Genomic DNA, 23,756 nt, shown 5'->3' on the forward strand with positions numbered 1-23,756 from the left:
CACACCCTAGGCCAACCCCAACCTCTCTCACCACCAAAGGAACACAAGTGAACAACACAAGCACGCTGACATCAAACTCTACATACATTAAGCATAATAGAAACACCGCTACCCGACCCCACCCCCATCCATCTCCCCTCCCTCCACCCTCCTTTCTTTTTTTCTCTCTTTTTTCTCTTTTTTCTTCTCCCCCTAATGCCTCAACAAATGAAACAGATTTGTAAAAATGTTACATGGGAAAAAACAAATACGAGGCATTACACTTACACTGTAAAACAAGAAAACCCTTAATAAAATATTTTTTTAAAAAACACCTGGATATCCTGTGATGTAGGAATTATGAAGGGCTACAACGCAGGGCTAGAGGACCTGTTTTGCATGCAGAAAATCTAACATTCAACAGGCACCTCCAAGCAGGGCTGGGAGTGTTCCCTGGCATGAAATCCTACCAGTCAGTGTTGAGCAAGATGGGCCAATGGCCTGACTTGGCAGAAAGCAAGCTTCCCAAGTTTTTGTAGGTTCACACCTTCCAAGTGGAGTTTTTTATACCAGCTCGTATCTATATTGGATCTGCAAAGTATATATGTGCTGTCGTACATACCCAGGATTTATTGGGAGCTAGGGCTCAGCTCCCACTATCATTACCCAGCAGCATACAAAGTGATGAAAACAAGAGCACTTCTGCACATACATAGATTGCTGCTCTCTTCTCAGCAACATATATATGCCAACAGTGATATTTATGAGAAAGGAAAACTGATCAGAGGGGAAGAGCTTGTGGGGTAATTTGGTCACATTAGTTCCTAGGAATGCAATGTTCTTCCAAGCTGTTGAGTTTAAAATTTACGTGTGCCACAAATATGATCAGAATGTAAGAAGAGTCCTTTCAGAAACACACTGGCCAGCTCAGCTCATTTCCTTAGAACTGCACGCCTTGTGCATGCCAGACGTTAAGCTGATGCAGCCTTCGGAGGAGCCTGTCCTCCAGCCTAGTTCTGGGTCTGCTGCAAGTGGGGGCTGCTCTCCGTGGTCGGAGCAACAGGGAGACGGTGGCCTTTGGCTTCTTTGCTGACCCAGGATTCTTTTTTTATTTTATTTTTAATGGGTTGCTGGGGATTAAACCTGGGTCCCCCCCCTCCCTGCATGCAAAATAGGTATTCCACCACTGAATTCTCCAAAGATGTAGAATATTATTATTACCATTGCCGGTAAAGCAGGAGAGAATGTCAAGAGACGAACTTTGGGTTGCATAGTAATGCCAGGAGAAGCTGGAGGCTCTTCTCGCAGTATCTGCTCTGAATTTATTAGGAACTTCAAGCAAATGTTGACACCAGAGCCCACCACACCCTCAGATTTTTGCATGAAAACAAATGTGTGTATTGTCCATTTGGGTTGCTTCAAGAGCATTCATGGAGGAGAATGCGATCAGTGGCGATGAGACATGATGTCTGTGCTCTTCCTTCATGGCCAGAGGCTTCTGAAAACCAGTTGCTGGAAACTGCAGGAGAGGAGAGTTGCTCAAGTTGTGCTCAAGTCCTGCTTGCCGATCCTCCATTGGGGCATCTAGCTGGCTGCTGTGAGAACAGGATGCTGGACTAGATGGGCCATTGGCCTGATCAAGCAGGCTCTTCTTAACGTTCCTCAGTTCGCTTCATCAAATGCTTGTAGTGCAACCCTCAGCTGTCAGGCATGATTTTATATGCATGATTGCAAAGGGGAAGAGAAATGGGAAAGTGGGAGTTTAGTGCCAATAAAATGCAGAAAAAGAAGAAAGATACAGCCTGTGACAATTCATTCTGAGCTTAAATGCATGCGGAGTAAGCACTATGGTCGTTTGCAACATCAGTAACAGGTGATATAGTAATCTTCAAGGCTGCTTTCAGAGAGACACTCCCCCCCCCCCCAAGCTTATCTGACACTCTGTAGAGTTGCTGATCAAAATGACGACTATTTCAGTGAAACCTCGGCTCAGGCATCAAACTTCTGGGGAAGCCAGAAGTGTACTTCTTAACTACGCCCACACATTGTTCCCAGATTCCTATGAATGCAAAAACATCTAAGCAGATTTATCCTAAATTTGGTCAAAAGGCATGGTGACATAAGCCTTCCATGTCCAGTCTGTGCTTCTGCTAGAAGGAATTTGTATACATTGCTCTAAAGCAGGGATAGGCAACCTAAGGACCATGGGCAGCCCAATCGCCTTCTCAGTCCGGCCTGCGGACGATCTGGGAATCAGCTTGTTTTTACATGAGTAGAATGTGTTACTTAAAAGGCATCTCTAGGTTATTTGCTGGGCATAGGAATTTGTTCATCGTCCCCCCATGGTCTGAGGGTCAGTGGACCGGCCCACAGCTGAAAAAGATTGCTGACCCCTGCTCTAAAGCCTCATAAACATTCTGATCTATCAAAAGACCTGGACCGCCTTTAGAGGAGGTGTAGTTTTTGGAAAGGCAGACCTAGTGCCATTGATGTGGTGCAGGATTGATGGGGGAGGGGGGCAAAAGTGGATCCTTTGCAAGATCCAGAATAAGAAAAGAGGAAAAAAACCTAGGACCATGGCCTCCGCATGCAGTGGAAAAAGAGCTTGTGTATATGGTGACACAGTTCTGGGAGTGGAATGATCACTTTCTCTTCACAGGGAGTTTTTACAAAAGGAAGTTTTGGAAAACATGGTCCACCAACTGCAGGTTAGACCACATTTTTCAAAACTTCCTTTTGTAAAAACTCCATGAAGAGAAAAGTAGCTCAGCAAGGAATTGCTGGCACTGTAACCAAGGGGTGGCCAACCTGTTTGGGCCATTGAGCACATTTGGAATTTTGAGAATGTGCTTGTGGGCACCAGGCACAATATGGCTGCTGGGTCAGTGTGCAGAGCCCACAATGGCAGCCACATCTAATGGGAGAAAGACAGGACCACAAAAGTGGGTCGTTTTGTCCCCCCCCCCCCCGCATAAAGTACCTCAACAGTGGGGGGTGGGGAAGGCATCTACATCAGCCACCACCAGACTCCCTCAAGGAAATAAACTCTTTGCATCTTTCCTCTGTTTCTTGGCATCCACCCCTGGCATCCAGTGAAATGTGGGCAAGTTAAAAAGGATGTATGTTCAGTGCATAAGACTTGGGTCACATCTATATTATACAAACATAAATTTAAAGCATATGACTTCCCCCCTCCCCAGGAATCATGGGAGCTGCAGTCAGTTAAGGGTACTGGGAATTGCAGTTCTACAAAGGGCCAACTACAGTTCCTGAGATTCTTTGGGGCAGGAAGCCAAGGCGGTTAAAGATGCTTTAAATGTATGGTGTGGATTGAGTCAGTGCAAACAAAACTGAGCAGGAAGAATCTTGAATATGTTGTGGATTTTGGGGGGGTTGTTACTGAGATCTTTTGTGGGCGCTAAAGGAAACACTGGCCTAGCTCAGCAAAACATTTCGCATTTCCCCCCAGGGTCGCTGCACTCGAGAAAACTGCAAATACCTTCATCCTCCGCCGCACTTAAAAACACAACTCGAAATCAACGGACGCAACAACCTGATCCAGCAAAAGACAGCCGCAGCCATGTTTGCACAGCAAATGCAGTTCATGCTACCGGGAGCACAATTGCAGCCAATTGTAAGTTGCCTTGCAAACCCATTTTTGCAACAGTGATTTCACATCCTAGTCTGCAGCCAATCCTTGCCCACGATTTAAGCATTCTGATGTTACACTTAACTGATGCAACACATAACCATGGTTAAGGAAGACAACCCTTGGTGCTACAATCTGTACATGACACTTATAGTCCATAAATGCATAAAACTCAAGTTACTCATGTAAGAAGTACCATTTAGTTTTGGGATGACTCCTGTTTGGCATGAATTGTAAAATATGGGGTGAATGGTTTAACTTTCACCTTTTAAAGCCCTTAATGGTTTAGAATAAGGTAACTTGAACAACCTCCTTCACTCCTTCCATCTTGCATGTCCCTTATGGCTTCATAAACCTTCTGAGCTGCCCCAGCCATCCCTCAATATTTTCAGACAGGCCTTGGTAAAATACCTCTTTTTCTACAGCCTTTATTGTAAATTGGACTGCAGTGTGTTCATCTTTTTGGGGGCTATTATGTATGTGCTGGCTTTTTTTAAAAAAAGTTTTTATTAAGGTTTTTCATCTTACAAAGCAAACAGATAAGCAGGGAAAGGTGCATGTATTGTCTCCACTTCCAATCTATAGTCATTTTCAAGTGATGTGCTGGCTTCTTAAAGAGTATTCTGCACTATGGATGTCTGAAACATTTTTAAATTGTCTTTGTATTTCCCAAGTTGAGCTGGCCCCAGTTTTAAGCCGAACTGAGACTCCTGTTTATGATGTTCTGCATTTTTTTTATAGAAAAAGTAAAATTATATGCCAAAGCAACTCAAATTCTCAGCTAAGAAAACATGGAGTTATGGAGTTCAACTTCAATGTATTTTGCAAGAGTGTGTGTATTTGTTTATTTTTGCAAGGTTCTCAGTCTGTAAGGCATGTGTAGGTGTTCAGGAACCCTCAGAGGCATTGTGGGTGGCAATAAATTTTCAGAACCCAGGGGGCAAACAAAGAATGTTTAAACCACAAGTTCTGCTTTCCTGAATAAATCATTCTTATCAGACACATTAAAAAGTGTGTCCATTTCCCAACCCGCTCCTTGGTGGTGCTTTTCAGCAATCAGAACAAGGAACCTCATCCAATAATCCAGATATCCTCCAGGCAGAGATGAACAAAACAGTAACTTGTCTGGAGGAAGATTGGTCTAAACTTCTGGGATCACACAACCCACCCACTCAACACCAACCCATAAAATCCAGTTTATGTTAGTGAGACACAGTAACATAACACAACAAAACTCACTGAGCTCAGATGCCCGTTGAAAAATTTGGGGCCCCTTCATCAGGTTTAGCTCTCTGACAATTCGTGTCAGGATTTGGCCTAATGCAATTACCTGTGACCGGGTTACAAAGGCCTTAAAATAGACCAAACAATTGAATACTGGTGGAACAAGGACAGGTTCTACAACAGTTGTATAAAAGGCAACTGATTTGCAATGCTCTGATTTGAGTCTGCTGTGGTCACATTGTGTAGGGTGGGGAACCAAGTCATTTTACAAAGGCCTGTTTTCACTCTCACTTTGAGACTGGGTGGCGTGGGATACTGACACAGCTCACAGACCAGAATGTAAATCTTAAATTAGGACTGAAGCATCTCATTCAGAGATAGCCAGTATGGTGTGCTGTAGATGTTGTAGGACCACAACTCTCATCACCCCCAACCAGCTTGGCCAGCCAATGGTCAGGAATGATTTCAGTTTGTAGTCTAGCCATATCTGGAGGGTGTCCAGTTGGCTTTCCCTGGTCTGAGTAATGGGGAGGAGGGTTGTGACGGACAGCTGAACCAGACCAGCATCTGGTGCTGCAATCCCCCTGAAATGAGCCTCCCTCTGATTGGCTGTCAAGACAGACAGTCAGAGGTGGGCGGAACCAGCACTTTGGGCAGGAGAACAAAAGGTGCCGTTTCTGAGGGAGAGTGTCAGTTAGAGCTGGATTTGGGATGGGGGACAGGGAGCAGGAGAGGGTTTGACTGAGGGAGAACTGGCTCTGAGGAGAATACCTGTAGCTAGAGGGAAGATTGCCGTGGCTTAGAGAGGGAGGCTGTGTGGAGCGTCTTGGGAGAGGATTCAGACAGGAGTTAAAGTGGAGGGCTGAGTCTGAGGCAGGAGCTGGGGGAACAGGGACTCCCTGGGGCTCATTCCTGTCAGGACAGAGGGTACCTCTAGGTACCTCTAGGTAAAGAAGACCCCCAAACCAGAAAGAAGGGGTGAGGGGATCCCTCAGGTCTGTTACACTAACTGGAATACCTCAGGAGGGGGTTGCTAAGGGAGAGGGGAACTAGCAAAAAGCACCCCTCGCTCATGAAACAAATGAATAAATGATAAAGGAAGCTGTGCTGTGTTAAAAGTATTAACCTGCCATGATTAAGCAAAAGGACCCAGAGAGAAGTAACAGAAATTGAAGTATAACAGCTGATTTCTGAGTAACAAGTTTAAGAAAGGCTGTGCCTATACTGCTGTGTTTAAGCCTGTGACATCATTGTATTCAGTTTAAGTGATAAGTTAACTTCTATCTGAAAGAACGCATCTCCTGACCCAACTTTGTTTCACAAACTTCTTATTTCTGTTAATAAAACTTTTTTTGTTTGTTCAGCTCCTGCCTAAGGCTCTAAATCACTTAAGTTTTCCCTCGCACAAGATCCCCACAAGATAGCCTGTGGTAAATTATAGACATTCATTTAATTGGCATACCATGAGGTAGGGGCAGTTAGCAGGCTAGGTCCACTACTTTATTGGTGGCTAATGGTGGGATCCGCTAGAAGGAATTATTGGTTTGTTTTGGTTTTTATTTTATTGTGTACTTTTTATATTGTATTTTTATGTTGTGAACCGCCCTGAGATCTATGGATGAAGGGCAGAATCATCATCATCATCATCACATCTAAAAACAGGGGTGAAGAACCTTATTTCTCTCTGGGAGGCAGGGGCTGCATCCCCCCAGGGACAGTCTGCCTGAGGGGTATATGCTGATATTGTAGAAAGGAAAAGTTGATGGGGCAATTTCCCTATCAGGAAAGATTACATCATGGGGGAGGACGTTAGTTTAGAGCAGTGGTTTTCAAGCAGGGTGCCTTGGCATGCTGGGGTGCCTTGAATGATGGTCAGGAGTCAGGACAACCCTGGCCTCTGTCTCTCTTCCCTCCCTCCTCTGATGCCCTCTCTCATCTCTGCCTCCCAAAGGCTTGCCCAGCTGTTTGTTGCAGCAGCCCTGGCTATAAGCTCCTCAGGCAAATGGTGCCTCTGGGAGGTGCAGTTCAGTGACCAGGGGCTGCTGCTAGAGTGGAAAGGAGAGGCGGCTGAGGGAACACTCCACAAGGGAGGGTGTTCAAAAAGGGGTGAGGGACTGCCAGCTCTGCAGGCAAGGGGAGACATTGCTGAGCTCCTGAGCCCCACAGGGGTGCTGCAGAAAGAAGGTAGTCCGTCAAGGAAGCCGTGGACTCGAAAAGGTTGAAAACCTTTGGTTTAGAGGAATTGTGAATAAGAGGTAACATGAAGGAAGTGTATAACATTATGCATGGCATTGAGAAAGTGGACAGAGAAAGAATTCTTTTTCTTGTAACACTAGAATACATAGCCATCCAATGAAAAGTGAATGTTGGAAGATTCAGGACAGAAAAAAGAAAGTGCCTCTTCTTACACTGCATAGTTAAACTATGGAACTCTCTCCCCAGGAGACAGTGATGGCCTCCAACTGGGATGCCTTTAAAAGAAGATTAGACAAATTCATGGAGGAGGAGGAAGAGGCTATCAGTGGCTAATAGCCAGGATGGCTGTGCTCTTCCTCCACTGTCAAAGGCAGTACATTTCTGAATCCTAGTTGCTAGAAATTGCAGGAGAGGATAGTGCTCTTGTGCTCAGGTTCTGCTTTTCTTAGGCTGGCTGGCAGCAAGGCTAACAGTGGGCAGCCAAAAGTGTAATGTAAAACTGAAGTGACATATTGATTCTAGACATGTGTTGCTTTAAGAAACCCAAAAGGTACCAGCCCTTTTGTCTATGCCAGGGGAGCTTCTTGCCAGCTTATCTGCCATGTGTCTCATGTCCAGAATTGGCTTGATCCCTTAACTCCCACCGGTGAATGCTTAATTGCAAGGTGCAGGGTAGGGGGACTGTGTTAATTGCCCAAGGTGCCTCCTTAATTGTGCTATTAAGCCCTTAACGATCATTGGCTGTTCCTTGTCCATACCGATGAAGATGCTTCTTGTGCTTGAAATGCTCCATGCACATCTGAATCAATGAAAGCAGGAGGAGAAGACCAGAAGCAAACCAAGAGGATTAATAGACTGAGAACAAGAGTCCTCCTCTTAGCCAGTGCAACTGAATCGAACATTTCCAGAGCTGGGGGTACAGGGGGTTGGACACAGGACCAGTGCCTTCTTAGACCCTGCTAACTCCATTACCATTGCTTTCTCCTCTTTCTTGGCAGACAACTTTTCCTGTGACTCCTTCGCTTGCAACTAGCCCCACCATGGCATTCAGTCCCTACCTAAGTCACGTCTCTCCTGGAATGGGCTTGGTTCCTGCAGAGCTGTTGCCAAATACACCTGTCCTGGTGTCTGGGAACCCAGCTGTTTCTGTGGCAGGGAGCTCCACTGGGCAGAAAATGATGAGGACAGACAAACTGGAGGTATCTTGCACCCTGTACCAAATGGCGATGGTTGCTTTGCTTAGATGAGGAAGGCAGTTCTTAACCAAATTTAACTGGGCACCTTTTGCCTAAATGTGCTTGCCCTATGGAAGTTCTGCTGTGAGAGAGGAGAGGGGTCCGGATTCTGAAACCCTTTCTTCGTTATGGCTCGGAACTAATTCCCCATTTTTTGAAGTCTTAGCTATACCAGTTCCTTGAGAACAGTGTAACATGTATCTTGTTTGACCTCTTAATCCAAAGACAAGGAAGCTCTTAAAGCCTTTTTCTTAATTGGTGCTGGAGTACACATCATCCCTTTTTCATAAGTTGAAGATCACTGTTTGCTTAAAATTGCTTCCCAGCTTCTGTCATCTAGTCTGGGTTTGAGAGTTTTGTTGTAAAAAACAGAGTCGAGGGTCACTGGGGCTCAGTCAGAAGGGCTTTCAGGAGTGTGGCTAATAAAGTGGAACTGCCTCTACCTGACCCAAATCCCCAGGACTTGTTTGCAAAACCAAGGAAATCCTGCAGTAAGAGGTTGCTTATTCAGTGCTGTCATCTTGGATCAGCAAACCTTGTTTACATGGGTGGGAGATTCCAGCTGGTTTTATTTCTTCCAGCCCTCCTTGCTCACCATCTCAGGTCTCTACAGGCTGGCACAGAATTCTGAAATCGATGCAACCTTCTACCCCCTAGAAAATAACTGCCCTACCGTTTCAGTAGCTAACAGTGCAGTAGAAAATGGAAGTGAACCAGGAGCCCCTATTAATATAGCGGCTGCACTTCTTCAGTAATATAGGTGTGATCTTGCTTCTGTTGGCTGGGAAGAGCTGTCACTCAGTGGCAGAGAATCTGTAAAGCATGCAGAAGCTCCCAGCAGAGAACAGGGTCTCACAGCCAAGCAGAGCAGGACTTAACCCCTGCTCATCAGCTGGGGATTGTGCCGCAAACCTCTTCCTCAGTGCATTGCTTTTTGCAGTGCCTTGCAAGGTGCTTTGATGTCCCAGCTTCAGAACTTTAAAGCACCTTGCACATGACATCACACTGATTGCCAGGTGGGTGACACTGTCTGTGATTTGGCCTGTGAGCCAACCCTGATAAGGATCTGCCCCATAGAGCCAAAAAGTTTCCACAACCCTGCTTTAAATAAACGGGAGGTGCAATGAGACGAAACATGACACTTACAGTGGTACCTCAGGTTACATACGCTTCAGGTTACAGACTCCGCTAACCCAGAAATAGTGCTTCAGGTTAAGAACTTTGCTTCAGGATGAGAACAGAAATCGTGCTCTGGCGGCACAGCAGCAGCAGGAGGCCCCATTAGCTAAAGTGGTGCTTCAGGTTAAGAACAGACCTCCAGAATGAATTAAGTACTTAACCCGAGGTACCACTGTAGTTGAGGGGCAGCTGAGATTTGTCCCCACCCCGCGGCTGTGCTTTTCTTAGCCCTTTGTGTTCACATTAGGAGGAAAATGGAGAAGTGGTTTTTCCTGGGTGTTTTCGTGTGTTTTTCCTGGTTCAAATAATGTGGCTTTCTTTTAAGGTTTGCCGGGAGTTTCAGCGTGGCAACTGCACACGTGGCGAGAATGACTGCCGTTATGCTCACCCAATAGATATTGCCATGATAGACACAAATGAGAACACCGTGACGGTGTGCATGGATTACATCAAAGGGCGATGCTCCCGGGAGAAATGCAAGTACTTTCATCCCCCTGCTCACCTGCAAGCCAAAATCAAGGCAGCTCAACACCAGGTGAATCAAACCGCTGCAGCCGGAATGGTAAGGGGGCCATCGCCCAACAAGGCCTTTGCAAAATGTTGTGTGTGTGGCCCACAAGGCGAGACGGAGGGGCAAGGGGAGCCTCCCCCACCTTTTGTAATAGCATCAGAGTGTCCCATCACATCTCAGCATACACAGTCCAGTCCACTCTGCACGTTCCCTATACATGGGGGTCCCATATATCCTGGGGCTTTTAAAATGATGCACCAGCCCTTTCAATCCCCTAGAATTGAAAGGGCTTCAAATGTCACAAAATCCACCGTCCCCTGCCAATGTAGAAAATGTCCCCATTTTATTTCTTTGCTTCACATTCAGCCTTAGAAAAAGAGTTTGAAGAACCCAAGAGCATTGCACATGGCATTATCCTGTCTCCCTGACCCCCCCCCCCCCCCGGCTGTGGCTCAGCTGCACAGCTTATAACTGATAGCAGCTTCACACTCAAGGTAGTGGGCCCAAACCATATAAAAGGATGTCACATAGAGGAGGGAGAAAGGTTGTTTTCTGCTGCTCCAGAGAAGCGGACACGGAGCAATGGTTCCAAACTACAAGAAAAAAGATTCCACCTAAACATTAGGAAGAACTTCCTGACAGTAAGAGCTGTTCGACAGTGGAATTTGCTGCCAAGGAGTGTGGTGGAGTCTCCTTCTTTGGAGGTCTTTAAGCAGAGGCTTGACAACCATATGTCAGGAGTGCTCTGATGGTGTTTCCTGCTTGGCAGGGGGTTGGACTCGATGGCCCTTGTGGTCTCTTCCAACTCTATGATTCTATGATTCAAACCTGTGGAACTCCCTACATAAGGTTGTGCTTCCAAAGGCGTGTGGGGTGGGCAAACATGCTTATGTGCCCAGCAAGGAAACCTTACAGTAAACCCTAAATAGCTGTATTTTGCATGCAAAGCACAGTGCTCATTAGATGTTGTCGCTGGAAAGTAAATAAAGCAGGCATCCCCCTGAACAGAATCCATGTTGCCTGGAAAAATCCAGGAAAACCTGTCACCCTCGACAGGTTCATAGAATTGTAGAGTTGAAGGGATCACAAGGGTCTTCTAGTCCACCCCCTGCAATGCAGGAATCTTTTGCCCAATGTGGGGTTTGAACCCACAACCCCCAGATTAAAAATCTCATGCTCTACTGACTGAGCTATCCATCATGAGCCATCCTGCCAGTCAGTTGTTGGACTGCAGCTCCCATCACCCATCCCTGTTGGCCGTGCTTGTTGGGGCTGGTGGGAGCTGGAATCCAACACAGGTTCTCATCCTCTGTGGTAAGGAGAGGCAAAAAAAGGCTTTTTAAAATGGTGTGTGAGTGTTTGAGTTCAGGGGAAGGAAGGGGAAGGCTGAATAATTTATTGTTGTTATTTATCTATGCCCATTAAAAACAGTTTAACACACATTAAAATCACATGAATAATCTGGATCCTAAAAATATGCGCCTCAGGAGTCAAAGAGTCAGGGGTTAAAGAGGTGTGTCTTCAGCACCCAGCGAAATCTGCAGTGGTGGTGCCAGGTGCACCTCTGTGGGAAGGGTATCCACAGCTTAGGAGGGGCAGGGGGCATGGGAGATGGCTGTGCTACAATTTGGGATCTCCCTGTGAAACAGACTGGCAGAAGAGCTAGAGCAGATGAAAGGAAGAGCTTCTTCACACTCAGCATGTTAAGCCATGGCATTTACTGCCATGGAGTGTGGTGGCAACCACTGGTTTCTGTAGCTTTGAAAGATGATTTGACAAATCCATGACAATCAGGAGAGTTCGCTTGGTGGTTGTTACTCATGAGGATTGCATGGATCTGCCACATCCAGCCGACCAGTTGCTTTGGACAAGCCACGGCAACGGCCTGTTGCCATCATGCCCTGCCCAGCTTCACAGGGGGAGCTGATGGGCCAGTGTTGGAAACACAGTGGGTTCTGTCCAATGCTAGTCCTGCTCCAAGAAGACCCACTGGAATTAATGGACATGGCTAACTTGGGTCCATTGGTTGTAATGAGTCCACTCCGAGCATAATTCAGTTGGATATGACCCAACGTCAGCCTAGAGCAGCCTTCCCCAACTTGGTGCTGCAGTTCCCATCAGCGCCACTGAGCACAGCCCTACAATCCTGATGGGTGATGGAAACACTGCTGCTGCCAGCTGGGACTGGTAAGAGTTGGATTCTGAAACAGTTGGAGGGAACAGGCTGGGGTAGGCTTGACTCGATGGCTCAAGAGGACCCTTTGTATGTTCCTGTGTGTCAATGCCTGCTGTAATGCTTGTTTCTGCACTGCCCTGAGCATGTCACTGTGGCTCTTTTTGTCTTGAGAAAGGTTGCTGCTTAAACCGGCACTTGAGTCTAAGCACTCTTACTCAGAATGAGTCTTTGGAACCATCAGCTCACGTCAGAGCTAATTCCTGACTTCTTAACTGTGACCCTGCTGGTCCCAGCTGCATCTTTAATTCATGTCGCCCCTTCCCGGTGCAAACATCCAACTTGCCTTTCCGGTGTGCCCTTAATGAGCCTGTTTAAACTATTTATCGATCTCTTAAGTCGCCAGGGTCTTGCCACCCAAATAGCTTTGCATTATTCATTGCCTTCCTTTCAAGGCTCCGTGTTTGCCTTGTACCTCTGGAGTTTGGGGGCAGCCTTACCAGTCAGAGAACAGAAGTTGCCAGGCTACCAAAAAAATACCCCAAAACAAACCCCAGTAAGCTGCCATCTTGCCCACACATGCCTGTGCTTAGCCGTTTGTGGCACATTGACAGGCAAAATGGAAAAAGGGGAGAGCATGAGGAACGCATGAAAAAATACAACTTTTTTAAAAAAGTTTTTTTAAAAAAGAAAAAAGAAAATAAAAAAAACTTTTGCAGCAAGCTTTTCAGCACCCAAAATGCAAACAATTTAACAATGTATTATAATAATAATTATCTGAATTATTTGGGAATTTGTAACCAGTTCTCAGTACTTGATGGAAAATGGGACCTCCATAAAGTTCTCTCAGGTTCCAGGTGTTTCTGCATCTACCCTGCAGCAAAGGCAAAGCAAACCTTGATGTGTTACTTTAGTTGTCACAGGGCTCTCCACTGTGCATGTGTCATCTGTTTTTTTAATATATTGTATAGTTCACTCATTTTATTTTGTTTTGTTTTCGTCACTTGCTCCACAATGTCCGCTCTCTTTTTTGATGCATTTCTGCTTGCTGTTTTTTCTGTTGTTGTGCTTGAACCCCGATCCCCTTCCTTGGCTCATTACCATCATGTGCTCGCTGCCTGCTAATTAAGACTCAGCCAGCTGTCCGATCAATGAAGCGACCCCTCGAGGCAACCTTTGACCTGGTACTTGGACCTCTCACCTTCTCGCTTTGCACGTCACCATCTTTAGACTTCATGGAATACATCTCTCTTTCTCTCTGTGTGTCTTTCTCTGTCTTTCTCATATCTGTTGTATATTGTGTGTTACCTAAGGAGAGTGCCCATCAGACAGGAAATAATGTCCCATTCACTCCACTGTCCCACCAAAGGAAACTTTGCAACCTCTGGCTTAATTGAAAACCATTTTTCGATGACGGAAGGTGCCTTTCACCACCCTCCTCCTCCAAAAAGACCAGATGTGGTTATGGAGCAATGCAATTATCACAGTGTTTTTCAATCAGTCTGTTTTCAAACAGCGACAGCTGCCGCATTTTTATAGCACGGAACACAGAAGGTTCCGTTTCACACCTTTGGTCTGAAATGTCTCAGGGGAAGCCTTCAAGGAGTTTCAGTGGCAGGGAGCCGAGGGCCCAGCCAAGGCCCACACTTCGGTGGGCACATTGCCACCCTAATTGCTGCTCACATGCCAATGCACAGACACAACTCGGAATGCTTGGGAGTTCTTGCTTGGCATGATTTGGTGGCAGGTTTGAGCAGCAAACCTTCATTAGGAATTGTTTGTGTCCAAACCTAGCCTTGCCGTTGACAAAAGACACAATTCAAACAGCAGAGAGGGGTCTAGTTCCTGGCTTTTGAATCTGATCAGTTTTGTATTAACAGCTCTGCTCTACAGTAGGCACTTTGGAATTTCAGAAGAAGCCCTTCCCAAGATGATACCGAACACCATTCATGGGGGTGGGTGGGTTTACCCAGGACTGAACCTGGGTCTAGGGCTGCCCCGCTTCCAACCACAGTTTCATAGTCCCACTGCCAGGTTGCAAAACTGGTGATGCAACTTCCATGGGGGGTGGAGACTTGTCAGAGTTCCCTTGCTCCTGTTGACTGGTGCCCACCACCAGAATGACACATTTGGTTTGGGTGGGGAGAAGCCAGCTGCCAGCCACTCAGAGTAACAAGCTTGGGAAAGTTACCTCTGAAAATGCAAATGCCCCAGATGCAAAACAGGGGAGGCAGTTTCTCCCCTAAATTCTGCTCTGAACTTGGGCTGAATAGACAATCATTCAAAAGCTCATCCCAGCCTCCCCTGGGTCACCTTCTGCATGCGGAGTGTGCATCCTGCTGCTGAGCGTTTGATTTCCCCCTTTTCCCACAGCTATGAACCACAGAACCCAGTCAGGGGAATGACTGTACTTTCTAGCAGGCTAGCAGGTCCCTTCTGCTATTGCATTCTTTTCATGCTGCCAGAGTCTTCTGCAAGAAACCTATTCAGAGCAAAAGTGCACATTTCGTTCTGTGTCTAGCCTGGCAGCTCCCTGGTTAAGTCTGCTGACCTCTTTTAGAACAAAGGCAGCTAGAGACTTTAGTATGTGCTGCTGCCTTTGACTAGATAACCTGCTAGATATATGTATTTAGAAGTGGATTAATGGATTAAAAAGGCAGCCCTGATTCATGGGTTTTGTGGATGTTAAAATTGCCTTTAATATAAATATGCTTAAATCTGGCAAACATAGATGTTTTCCCCCTGCACCCAATTTTCTCCTGCTATTGGAGGGGAAGCTGAACCTAAGGTTACGTTTCTTACAATATTTCAAAGAATCAGGGAGCTGGAAGGGATCATGAGGGTCATCTAGTCCAACACTGTAGTGCAGGAATCTTTCGCCCACTATGGGACTCAAACCCACAACCCTGAGATTAAGAGGCTTAAGCTCTGAGGCTTGGCCTTTATAGGGGCTGGGGGCTGGGATTGATCCTTTTGTGTCAGTTGATGGACTGTTCTGGGGCTGGTAACACAGCCTAGGTGACGCCCTCAAGCTTCGGAGCTCTGCCTGCCAGTCTTGCAGTATGAATTGCACTAGTGGTTCAAGAATTAAAGTGCTGCTTGGAGCTTGGCTGCTGAAGGCCCTGTTTTCAGATGCACACACACAAGCCCATGCAAAACCTGATGTAAAAGTGCTCCAGTCACATGGCCAAATTCATTCTCCAGGCCTCCACTTATCTCCATGCTACACCTTACCTATGACAGTGGAGGTTGCAATATAGTAAATCTATGAGGCTGTGGTTTTTCATGGGGTCGGATGCTTATTTAAGAACCCAATAAACCAGCCCATGCTTGCCTAACCCAAACTGGGCCAGTGCTGTACTGAGAGCTGTGGGACAGAGCATAAGGTCCCTCTGATGTGCAGTCTCCATGGTCTTTCAAAACTGAAGTGAAACCTGTTTCTGAAACTGTCAAGTTTGCCATTTGCACTCCTGCATTTCCATTCATGATATATTCTAGACTGTTATTCCCCCTTTTGTTTTGCACTCGGTGCCTAGACTTAAAGGTACCAGTGTTAGGAGAAGGGGGGGAAAGGGCAGAGTCAGCCCACCAATGAGGCAGGGTGAAGCACTTACCTCAGGCAACAGAAGTGCAAGAGGTGGTGTTCCACTTGCCCTACCACTTCCACCACCGGTGGAATGACCCAAAACAGGATGTGCTACCCTGGGAGGGGGAGAGTCCACATTTGGAATTCTCTGCATAGTTGCCTCATTCTGAAAAGGATATTGTAGCATAGAAAAAAGTTCGAGAATGGCCATGCAAAATGACCAAAGGGATAGAGTGACACCCACACCCACACCCTGAAGAAAGCTTGCAGTGTTCAGGACTTTTTAGTTCAGAGAAAAAGGTGAGTGAGAGGTGGCATGATAGAAGGTACTAATATTATGTGTGGCAAGGAGAAAGTTTGTCTTCCTTTCTCATAAGACTGGAACTGATGGACGTCCAATGAAGCCAAATGATGGAAGATTCAGGACAGATAAAAGAAATTTCTTCTTTGTGCAGAGCATAGTTAAAGTGTGGTACTTGCTTCCACAGGAGGCAGTGAAAGCCACCAGCCTGCATGGCTTTTAAAGAGGATTAGGCACATTTGCAGAGGAGGATACAATTATCAATGGCTACCAGCCACAATAGCCAGAGGCAGTACTGCATCTGAATGCCAGTTGCTGGAAACCACAGGAGGGCAAAGTGCGCTTGTGCTCAGACCCTGCTGGTTGGCCACTGTGAGAACAGGATGCGGGACTAGATGGGCCATTGGCCTCATCCAGCAGGCTCTTCTTATAGTCTTCCCTTATGTCTGTGTTTGCCCGCCCTTTTCATCCAAATGGCATTCATAGCTTGCCTGTAAAATATAGACAGACCAACAAGGGAAAGGAAATCCTAGGTACCTGTACCTGATGCTACAGGTTCTCATAGTGTTTTTGTGCTGAGCCTTTCCAAATCAAGAATGCACAGTGTGGTTCTGTTGCAGTGATGTGGGACCTGTCGTCTTTTGGATGGCATTGGACCCCCTACTCCCATAATCCCAACCCAACATTGTCAATAGTCAAGGCATCATGGGAGCTTGTGGTCAAGTAACATTTGGAGGGTCATGAGTTCCACATCACCAGGCAACTCAGAGAGTGATGGGTACATGGACTCTCATGCCATCTCTGGAAACCATGTACCCTACTTAGAAAGAGAGAGCCCCCCTCGAGAATTTGGCTCAGTATTTTTCCCACAAGCCCAGAAGACTGCAGGGGATTTGATTGAAATCTTGAATGAGGTTGGGTGAGTAAGGAGTTAACTGTGCAAAAGTAGTTAATGGTTAAGAAAAGTTGGCACTTCCTTAAACCTTTCCCCTATGTCTCCCCATTGTTGAGACATGTTCTTTGGGGATGAGCAACAGGCAGAGCAATATATCACACAGCAATTTGAAAGCATCCCCCCCCCCTTCGCCCTGCAACCTTTGAATCTGATGGTGAAACAGGTTTGACTGACTTGGAAGCACCTTGATGTGGCAGGTCTAAAAGAGACAATTTGCTTGTAAGAAAGAGGTGGCCTGTTAACAGAGGGGTGGGGACAAAACAATTTGCCTTTGGGTGAAATTAATCATATCTCATGGTCCACTGAAATCACACACAAATGCACATATACATGACAACAACAGAAAACCAAGGGATCCAGTTAGCAATAGGGTCTGGCAACCTCAATTCACAACCCTGTTGAACCAAGGAGCTTAAGTGGGATTAGGCCTGGTGTTTTGTACACACCCATTGGTGCAACAACTGCCCCACCCCACCAGCCTATCCCTCATTCTGCCCAATAAAAGTGGTAGGCGATTCTAGCAGTTTTGCTGCTTTGCCCTTGCAAACATTTCCTAGTTTCTCTGCAGTTCCAGAAGCCCTGGGCAGCTGAAATAAGAGTTTAATCTGTAATGTTTGTTTCCTTACTGAAAATTCAAGCCTAGCATTTCTCAAGAGCTCAGGGAAGGCAGCAATCTATTATGCATTTTGCATATGCAAAATTTGCTTAACATCATGAAAACAGGTAAACCCCATACACACTCCAGCTTAGTGGCACTCCTCCCCAAATTCCTCCCTAAAATTTATCCAGACCAGAATTCTTTTTATCCTCTTATCCTCATGTTGAGGATATTTGAGTCCTTGTATGAATGGTGTTGTAGAAATAACAGTTGTGGGGTCACTTCAGAGCTATATCAGATGTGAAGTCACCTGACGGGTGGGAAATAATTTCCCTATATTCATGCCGGATGGGATGAGAAACAGTTTTCCCTATTCTTTTTAATCCGTGTATTCAAATGCACACACAGTTAGCACATCATGTCAGGAACCCAAAATAGGCACAGGGAACAGGACTGATGCTTATACATGTAAACTTTAGCTAACCCTAGCACAGCTAGCATTTCAGTTTACATGATGCTTATGCTAATCTTCTCTGTTTTTTTAATAGCTGTTTTGCCTTCCTACCTTCCTGCCTTCCTTTCTTAGTTGGTAATTTTATTTTGGGTTTTTTCCCCTATGCTTGTTGCCTGCAACTGCCTTCTGAGTCTTCCTCTGACCAAGATAAAATTATTCCTGATTTACCCCTATTCCCTGTGTCCTTAATATATATATATCTCAAGATGTTCTTCCTTTGGGCACAGTCCTACTTTGGGTATAAACCAATTTTAAACTTGCTTAGCTGTCAGGCATACGCAGGGCCAAATTATTGGGGGTAGTGAAAGTTGCCGATAATTTCTTTTGTTGGTTCTTGACTTGAGCTGCAGCAGCAAAGCTTCTTCTGAAACCTGCTTTGAGTTTGAGATGTAGATGTGCCCTTCAGAGCACTCACTCCACCCACTGTTTTGTTTTGTTTTAATTCATTGGCACAATTTCACTTTCCCCATCTGCACTAACTGCATATTCTGTGAAGTTGTGGTGATGATGATGATGATGATGATGATGATGATGATGATGATGTTGACGATTATCTCATTGGAGTCTGCTTGACCTATTCCCCCACCTTGGTTTTTTGATCCAACACAGTTGCAGGTGATTTGCAGAGTGCACAGCATGTGTTGTTTGATCATTGCTTTGTCTAAAATTTGTTCTCTTCTCTTTTCCCCCCTTCCCCCAATTTCCCTTCTTTGACCCACCACATTTGGTTCCCTCCATTTCCTTCTGCAGGCGTTGCCACCTGGTGCTCTTCAACCTTTACCAAAGAGGCCAGCGCTTGAAAAAAACAATGGTGCCACCACAGTCTTTAACCCAAGTGTTTTCCATTACCAACAGGCCCTCGCAAACATGCAATTGCAACAGCCAACATTTATCCCTACAGGTAAGTCGTCTGGGGCTCTTACCTGCCACTACCCTGCCCTAGCTTCCATGGGAGGGAAAATGCTACGTTTAGAGGCACTTGTGAGACGCCTTCTTCTCACGATTCCCGCACCCTGATCTGCCCTTGCTCTTGGAGGGTAGATGCAACTGTCTGACTTCGCAAACGTGGCTTTTGCTGTTTGCTGAGCAGGTTGCCTTTCCCATAATGAGCTGTGCTGGCACAACTCCCTGCGCCCCGCCCCCCCCCACCTCCCAATTGCACCAGCACAGCCTCCATTTTGCTGATCTGCACAGGTGTTGCATGGCGACAGGTGCATGAATCATGAGATTCCACTCAGGGGAGTTCAGATAGATGCTGAGTTCACAAGGAGGAGGAGGAGGAGGAGGAGGAGGAGGAGGAGGAGGAGGAGGAGGAGGAGGACGACGATGTGTTGCCACAAAGGGATATGGAACAGCTAGGGCTCCATCTCTCTCATGTTAGCTTGCGGAGGCAATAGAGAGTCTTTGGAGGCTGAGGATCCAGTGTGGCTCCCCGTGCTCAAGCAATGGGCCTTGTTTTGAAAGGATTGGTGTTGGAACTATCTCTTTGCACAACCTTTGGACTTAAAAAAAGGAAAAGAATTGCAGTTGCACCCAGGAGCTTCTAGTTTTTAACAATGCCACTACAATAACTATGATGCCTTATGATGCTAAGATGTGCTGGTGTGCTTTTTATGAAGCCCGTTCCTAAGAGTCTGGCAGAAGATATATTTACTAATCTTTTTATTGGGGTGGGGGGTTGTCTTCCAATCCTGGTAGATGCTGTTTTTTTTAAAATATATATTTATCTCTTTTCAGTTCTGTCCCTTCACTGATTTAAAAGCCAGAACAATCACCTTCTATTTCCTTTTCAGGGCCTATAAAAACAAATGCCAAATTTCTGCCCCCACCCCATTATTTTCTTTGATTCTTCCTTCCTCTTTTCCCTTCATGTTTCCACAAAATTAACCAAGAGCCAATACCTGGATTCTTGGGCAGTTACCAGTGTGTGCCTGCTTAGAAGTGTATCTTGGCCACAATCTGGGATTCCAAGACCTCAATCTTGGACCTGGATTTAAAAAGATAGAAGACCTCACAAACAGGATTTGAAGTATGAGCAACAGAAAGAATTAGAGCTGACTGTAATATTGTTGTTATATATGAGATAGAAGACAGGGTGCAGCAAAAGGGGAGAAAATAAGATAACAGTGGAAAATGGGATGGGAAGTCAGAAAAACAGAAAACAAAATTATGTATTGAAGAGTACGTGGATTTTTTTCTTTTTGCCTTGAAATTTAATAAAAAATATTTTAAAATTTTAACAAATTAAAAAGATAGAAGACAGTTGTTCTAAACAATTGCTGAAACAGCCCTGCTGCTCTCTTTCAGCCCTAAGGACTAACAGCTATAACCAAAGCATAAAGGAGTTCTGCTGGCTTTGGGTTCAGAAACGGCCATTCACAAAAGTGCAGGAGGAAAACAAAGTCCTGCTCGATTACAAACGTAGGGAGTTGCCATTTAGTGAGTCCAGACCAGTGGCCTATCTAGGTCAGTATTGTCTGCACTGACTGGCAGCAGCTGTCCAGAATTTGAAGCAAGGACTCTTTTTCTGCCCTACTTAGAAATCCTGGAAATTGAATTTTGGACCTTCTACATCCCAAGTAGGTGCTCTGCCCACTGAAGCTACAAGGACAGATGAGCCTCCCATTACCAGTTTATGAGCTTATGCTGTGTTCTCTTTGACCACAAAACGATTAGGCTTGCCTGCTCATTTTCCCATAGGACAGGAGTAGGGAACCTTTTTCAGCTTGTGTGGGGGCTGCGTAACCTTCTGAAGGCACATGCCTATGGTGGGCGGGGCCAGAGGCAAAAGTGGGCAGGGCAATGAATGTACATTTTACCTCTACTGACACTATGCTTTCTGTGGGAAGCACTGCCCTTCACAAAGTCTTGTGTCAATGAGTCACATACACAAGCATGCCCTGGAAAGGAAGTGGGCCAAATTGAGATAGCTCAGTCGGTAGAGCATGAGGCTCTTAATCTCAGGGTTGTGGGTTCGAGCCTCATGTTGGACAAAAGATTTCTGCATTGCAGGGGGTTGGACTAGATGTTCCTCGTGGCGCCTTCCAGCTTCACAGTTCTGATCAGTTACAGTATGATCCATGATCTTACTGGTTTATTTATTGAATTTCTATCCCACCCTTCTTTCTGAAGGAACCTAGAGTAGCAAATGCATCCACAGCTGTTATCATTGGCTGATGCTTTTTTAACTGTTTTAAAACAATTAAAACATTCTAAAAACAGCTAGAGTTTAAAAACAGTTTCAATTAAAACCATCCTAAAAACCGTTACAACTAAAAACCTTATCTCATCCAGTGATCTCAGGGTTGCCAGGAACAGTATATTTCAGCCACCAAGTGCCTGGGTAGGAAGGACACTTTCAAATTCCTCCTGGAAGTCATTACTGAGAGAGACTGGCGCACCTTACCAGGGAGGGCATTGCGCTACCAGGAAACCACAACTGAAAAGGCCATGTCATGGGTAACTGCCAATTGGGCAGTCCCAGTGGCAGCACTAACAAGAAGAGCTCTGGGTGTGCGAGTTTGAAACTCATCCAAGCACAGCTGGCTGTCAAGAATCCAAGGATTGTTCACATTTGCCTTGATCTTGTAAAGGCTGAACTATAAGATCTGGTTCAGTCATGGTGAATCTTTAATTTTACATTTGTGTTGGCGGTAGATGCAGCAGTAGCAGCAATGGAGGATAATCTCCTTTTTCTTTTAGAAAGAGTTTTTGTATGTTAACACGTTAACTGCTTCACTAATGAAATATCCCTTCTGTTCATCTCTCCACGCTTCACTGCATGGGTACGCAGGGTCTGTGCTGTGCATGACTCCCACAGCAAGCGTTGGTAGGTCTTTCTCCACAAACTTAAACTTTTGCTAAGCTGAATGAGGCCATTGTGATCCACTGTGTCGCTTGGGGGGGGGGGGAGCGGGAAGCATGGTGTGATGCCATGCCATGTGTCATGATCTGCTGTTGTCTTAAAAGCTGAAATGGTCATATCCCTTTTCACGTCCATGCAGTGTGGCAAATTCAATGACTAATAAGTAGGGCAGAGTCAAAACCAGTGTCAAAAAACACCTCCCTCTTCCTTTTTGGCAGTGCCCACAAAAATGCCAGCCTAACCTTTTATGTTGCCCTCTTGCTGTCTCTCCCAATTGGCTGAATCCACCCTCAGTGACATCATCGCTTAGCCAAATTCGATTGGCGGCATGGCAGCATGATGTTGTCTGGTTCACCTGGTGATTCCTGATTGGCACCATCCTGTTTCTTGTGTGATCCATGGTTGGCTGGGAAGAAGTAGATTGTTGGGAGGATCCTGCCAAATGGTAGCAGGTAGGGGAAACAGTGGCAGTAGACAATAAATGGGGATATTCTCCTAGCTAGGAGGTTATTCAGAGAATATTTCTATTTCCCTGAAAGCCCCATTTTCAACCTAAAAATCTGAAATGGGAGACTGTTTGGCAAAACGCTTTAAATGAACCAACCTGAATAGGATGGTTCAATTGAAAGCTTAATCAATCAACTAGACCATTTGACAAAGCCCCTTTTAATAAGCCAACTTGAATAGGGTCAATTCTTAGCATCCATGCTGGTTCTGTGACAAAGGCAATAGTTTAACCTCTTCCTCCTCCACCTCCTCCTCCTCCTCTGCGTTGTCTTTTGGGTCAAATGACACATCAGTGCCACGTTTCCTGGGGTGAAAGGGGAGCCTGTTATCGGCTTGCAAATATTTCTTTTAAACGCATGCAACTTTTAAAACTCTTCTTGACTATCATAGGAAGGGGAGAAAGGAGCCAGGTGAGGGGACAGGAGGATGTGCTGATATGGCCTTTTAAAAGTATATTATTGATCTTGCAACCAGCATTCCGTGATTAGTAAATCTGATGCTGCTTTTTTCTTTTAATGTTGTTGCTTTATGGAATGGCATTTTATGGGACTCAAAATGTTGCATTTAGTTTTCCACTCACACACCCCTTGCTTTAGCTAACATTTTGTACATCTCTTGCTGAGGAAGTGTTTAGCTATTAAGGTAGGATAGGAATGTTTAAAATAAGTAATGAATTGCATAAGAAGACTGTCGGTGAATGGGTGGGGAATCATGTGATTAAACGCTCCTCCTCACATACACAGGAGCATAGGGTTGTATTCAATGTGTGCCCTGTTCGGAGTAGAGCCATTGAAATTACCAGTCATGGCTAATTTGGGTCCATTCATTTCAGTGGTTCTACTCCCGAGTAAAACTTAGTTGGGTACAAGCCATAGGAACCAACCTTGCCCTGAGTCACACCATTAGTCCATTTAGCTCAGTATTGTCTACACTGACTGGCAGCAGCTTTCTGAGATTTCAGGAAGGGATTCTATCTCAGCCCCACATGGAAATGGAACCTGGGACCTTCTATGTGCAAGGCAAGGGCTCTCCCATGGAGTTACAGCTCTTGTTCTTTCATCTATAGAGCTCAGTGATAGAACACCTGTTTTGCATGTAGAAGGTCCCAGGTTCCATCCCTGGCATCTTTGTGTAGGGCTGGGTATATTCCTGGTCAGACCCAGTCAGCACAGACAATGCTGAGCTGAATAGACTAATGGTCTGACTCTCCCTATAAGGCACCTTGATTCATATAGGCACCTTCATTCATATAGAGAAGGAACACCTCTGCAAGCAGTTTCTAGC

The 23,756-nt window shown here is 45.6% G+C and overlaps 1 protein-coding gene across 7 annotated transcripts in view; it reads left to right on the forward strand.

Annotated features, from left to right (window-relative positions):
- MBNL3 (muscleblind like splicing regulator 3) overlaps positions 1–23,756 on the forward strand; it is a 112,242-nt gene that overhangs the window by 83,135 nt on the left and 5,351 nt on the right. For 2 of the 7 annotated variants that reach the window (XM_081846815.1, XM_081846811.1), the window contains exons 2-7: positions 3,449–3,613; positions 8,047–8,247; positions 9,788–10,024; positions 13,277–13,330; positions 18,851–19,001; positions 21,894–21,929. In XM_081846815.1, coding sequence (XP_081702941.1) covers positions 3,449–3,613; positions 8,047–8,247; positions 9,788–10,024; positions 13,277–13,330; positions 18,851–19,001; positions 21,894–21,929 — 844 coding nt within the window. The remainder of the gene's footprint in view (positions 1–3,448; positions 3,614–8,046; positions 8,248–9,787; positions 10,025–13,276; positions 13,331–18,850; positions 19,002–21,893; positions 21,930–23,756) is intronic. The other 5 variants (XR_014152473.1, XM_081846812.1, XR_014152474.1 and 2 more) reach the window with 3 other exon arrangements.

Source organism: Podarcis erhardii, assembly GCF_964252035.2.
Source record: "Podarcis erhardii genome assembly, chromosome: Z".
Classification (NCBI taxonomy): Eukaryota; Metazoa; Chordata; class Lepidosauria; order Squamata; family Lacertidae; genus Podarcis; species Podarcis erhardii.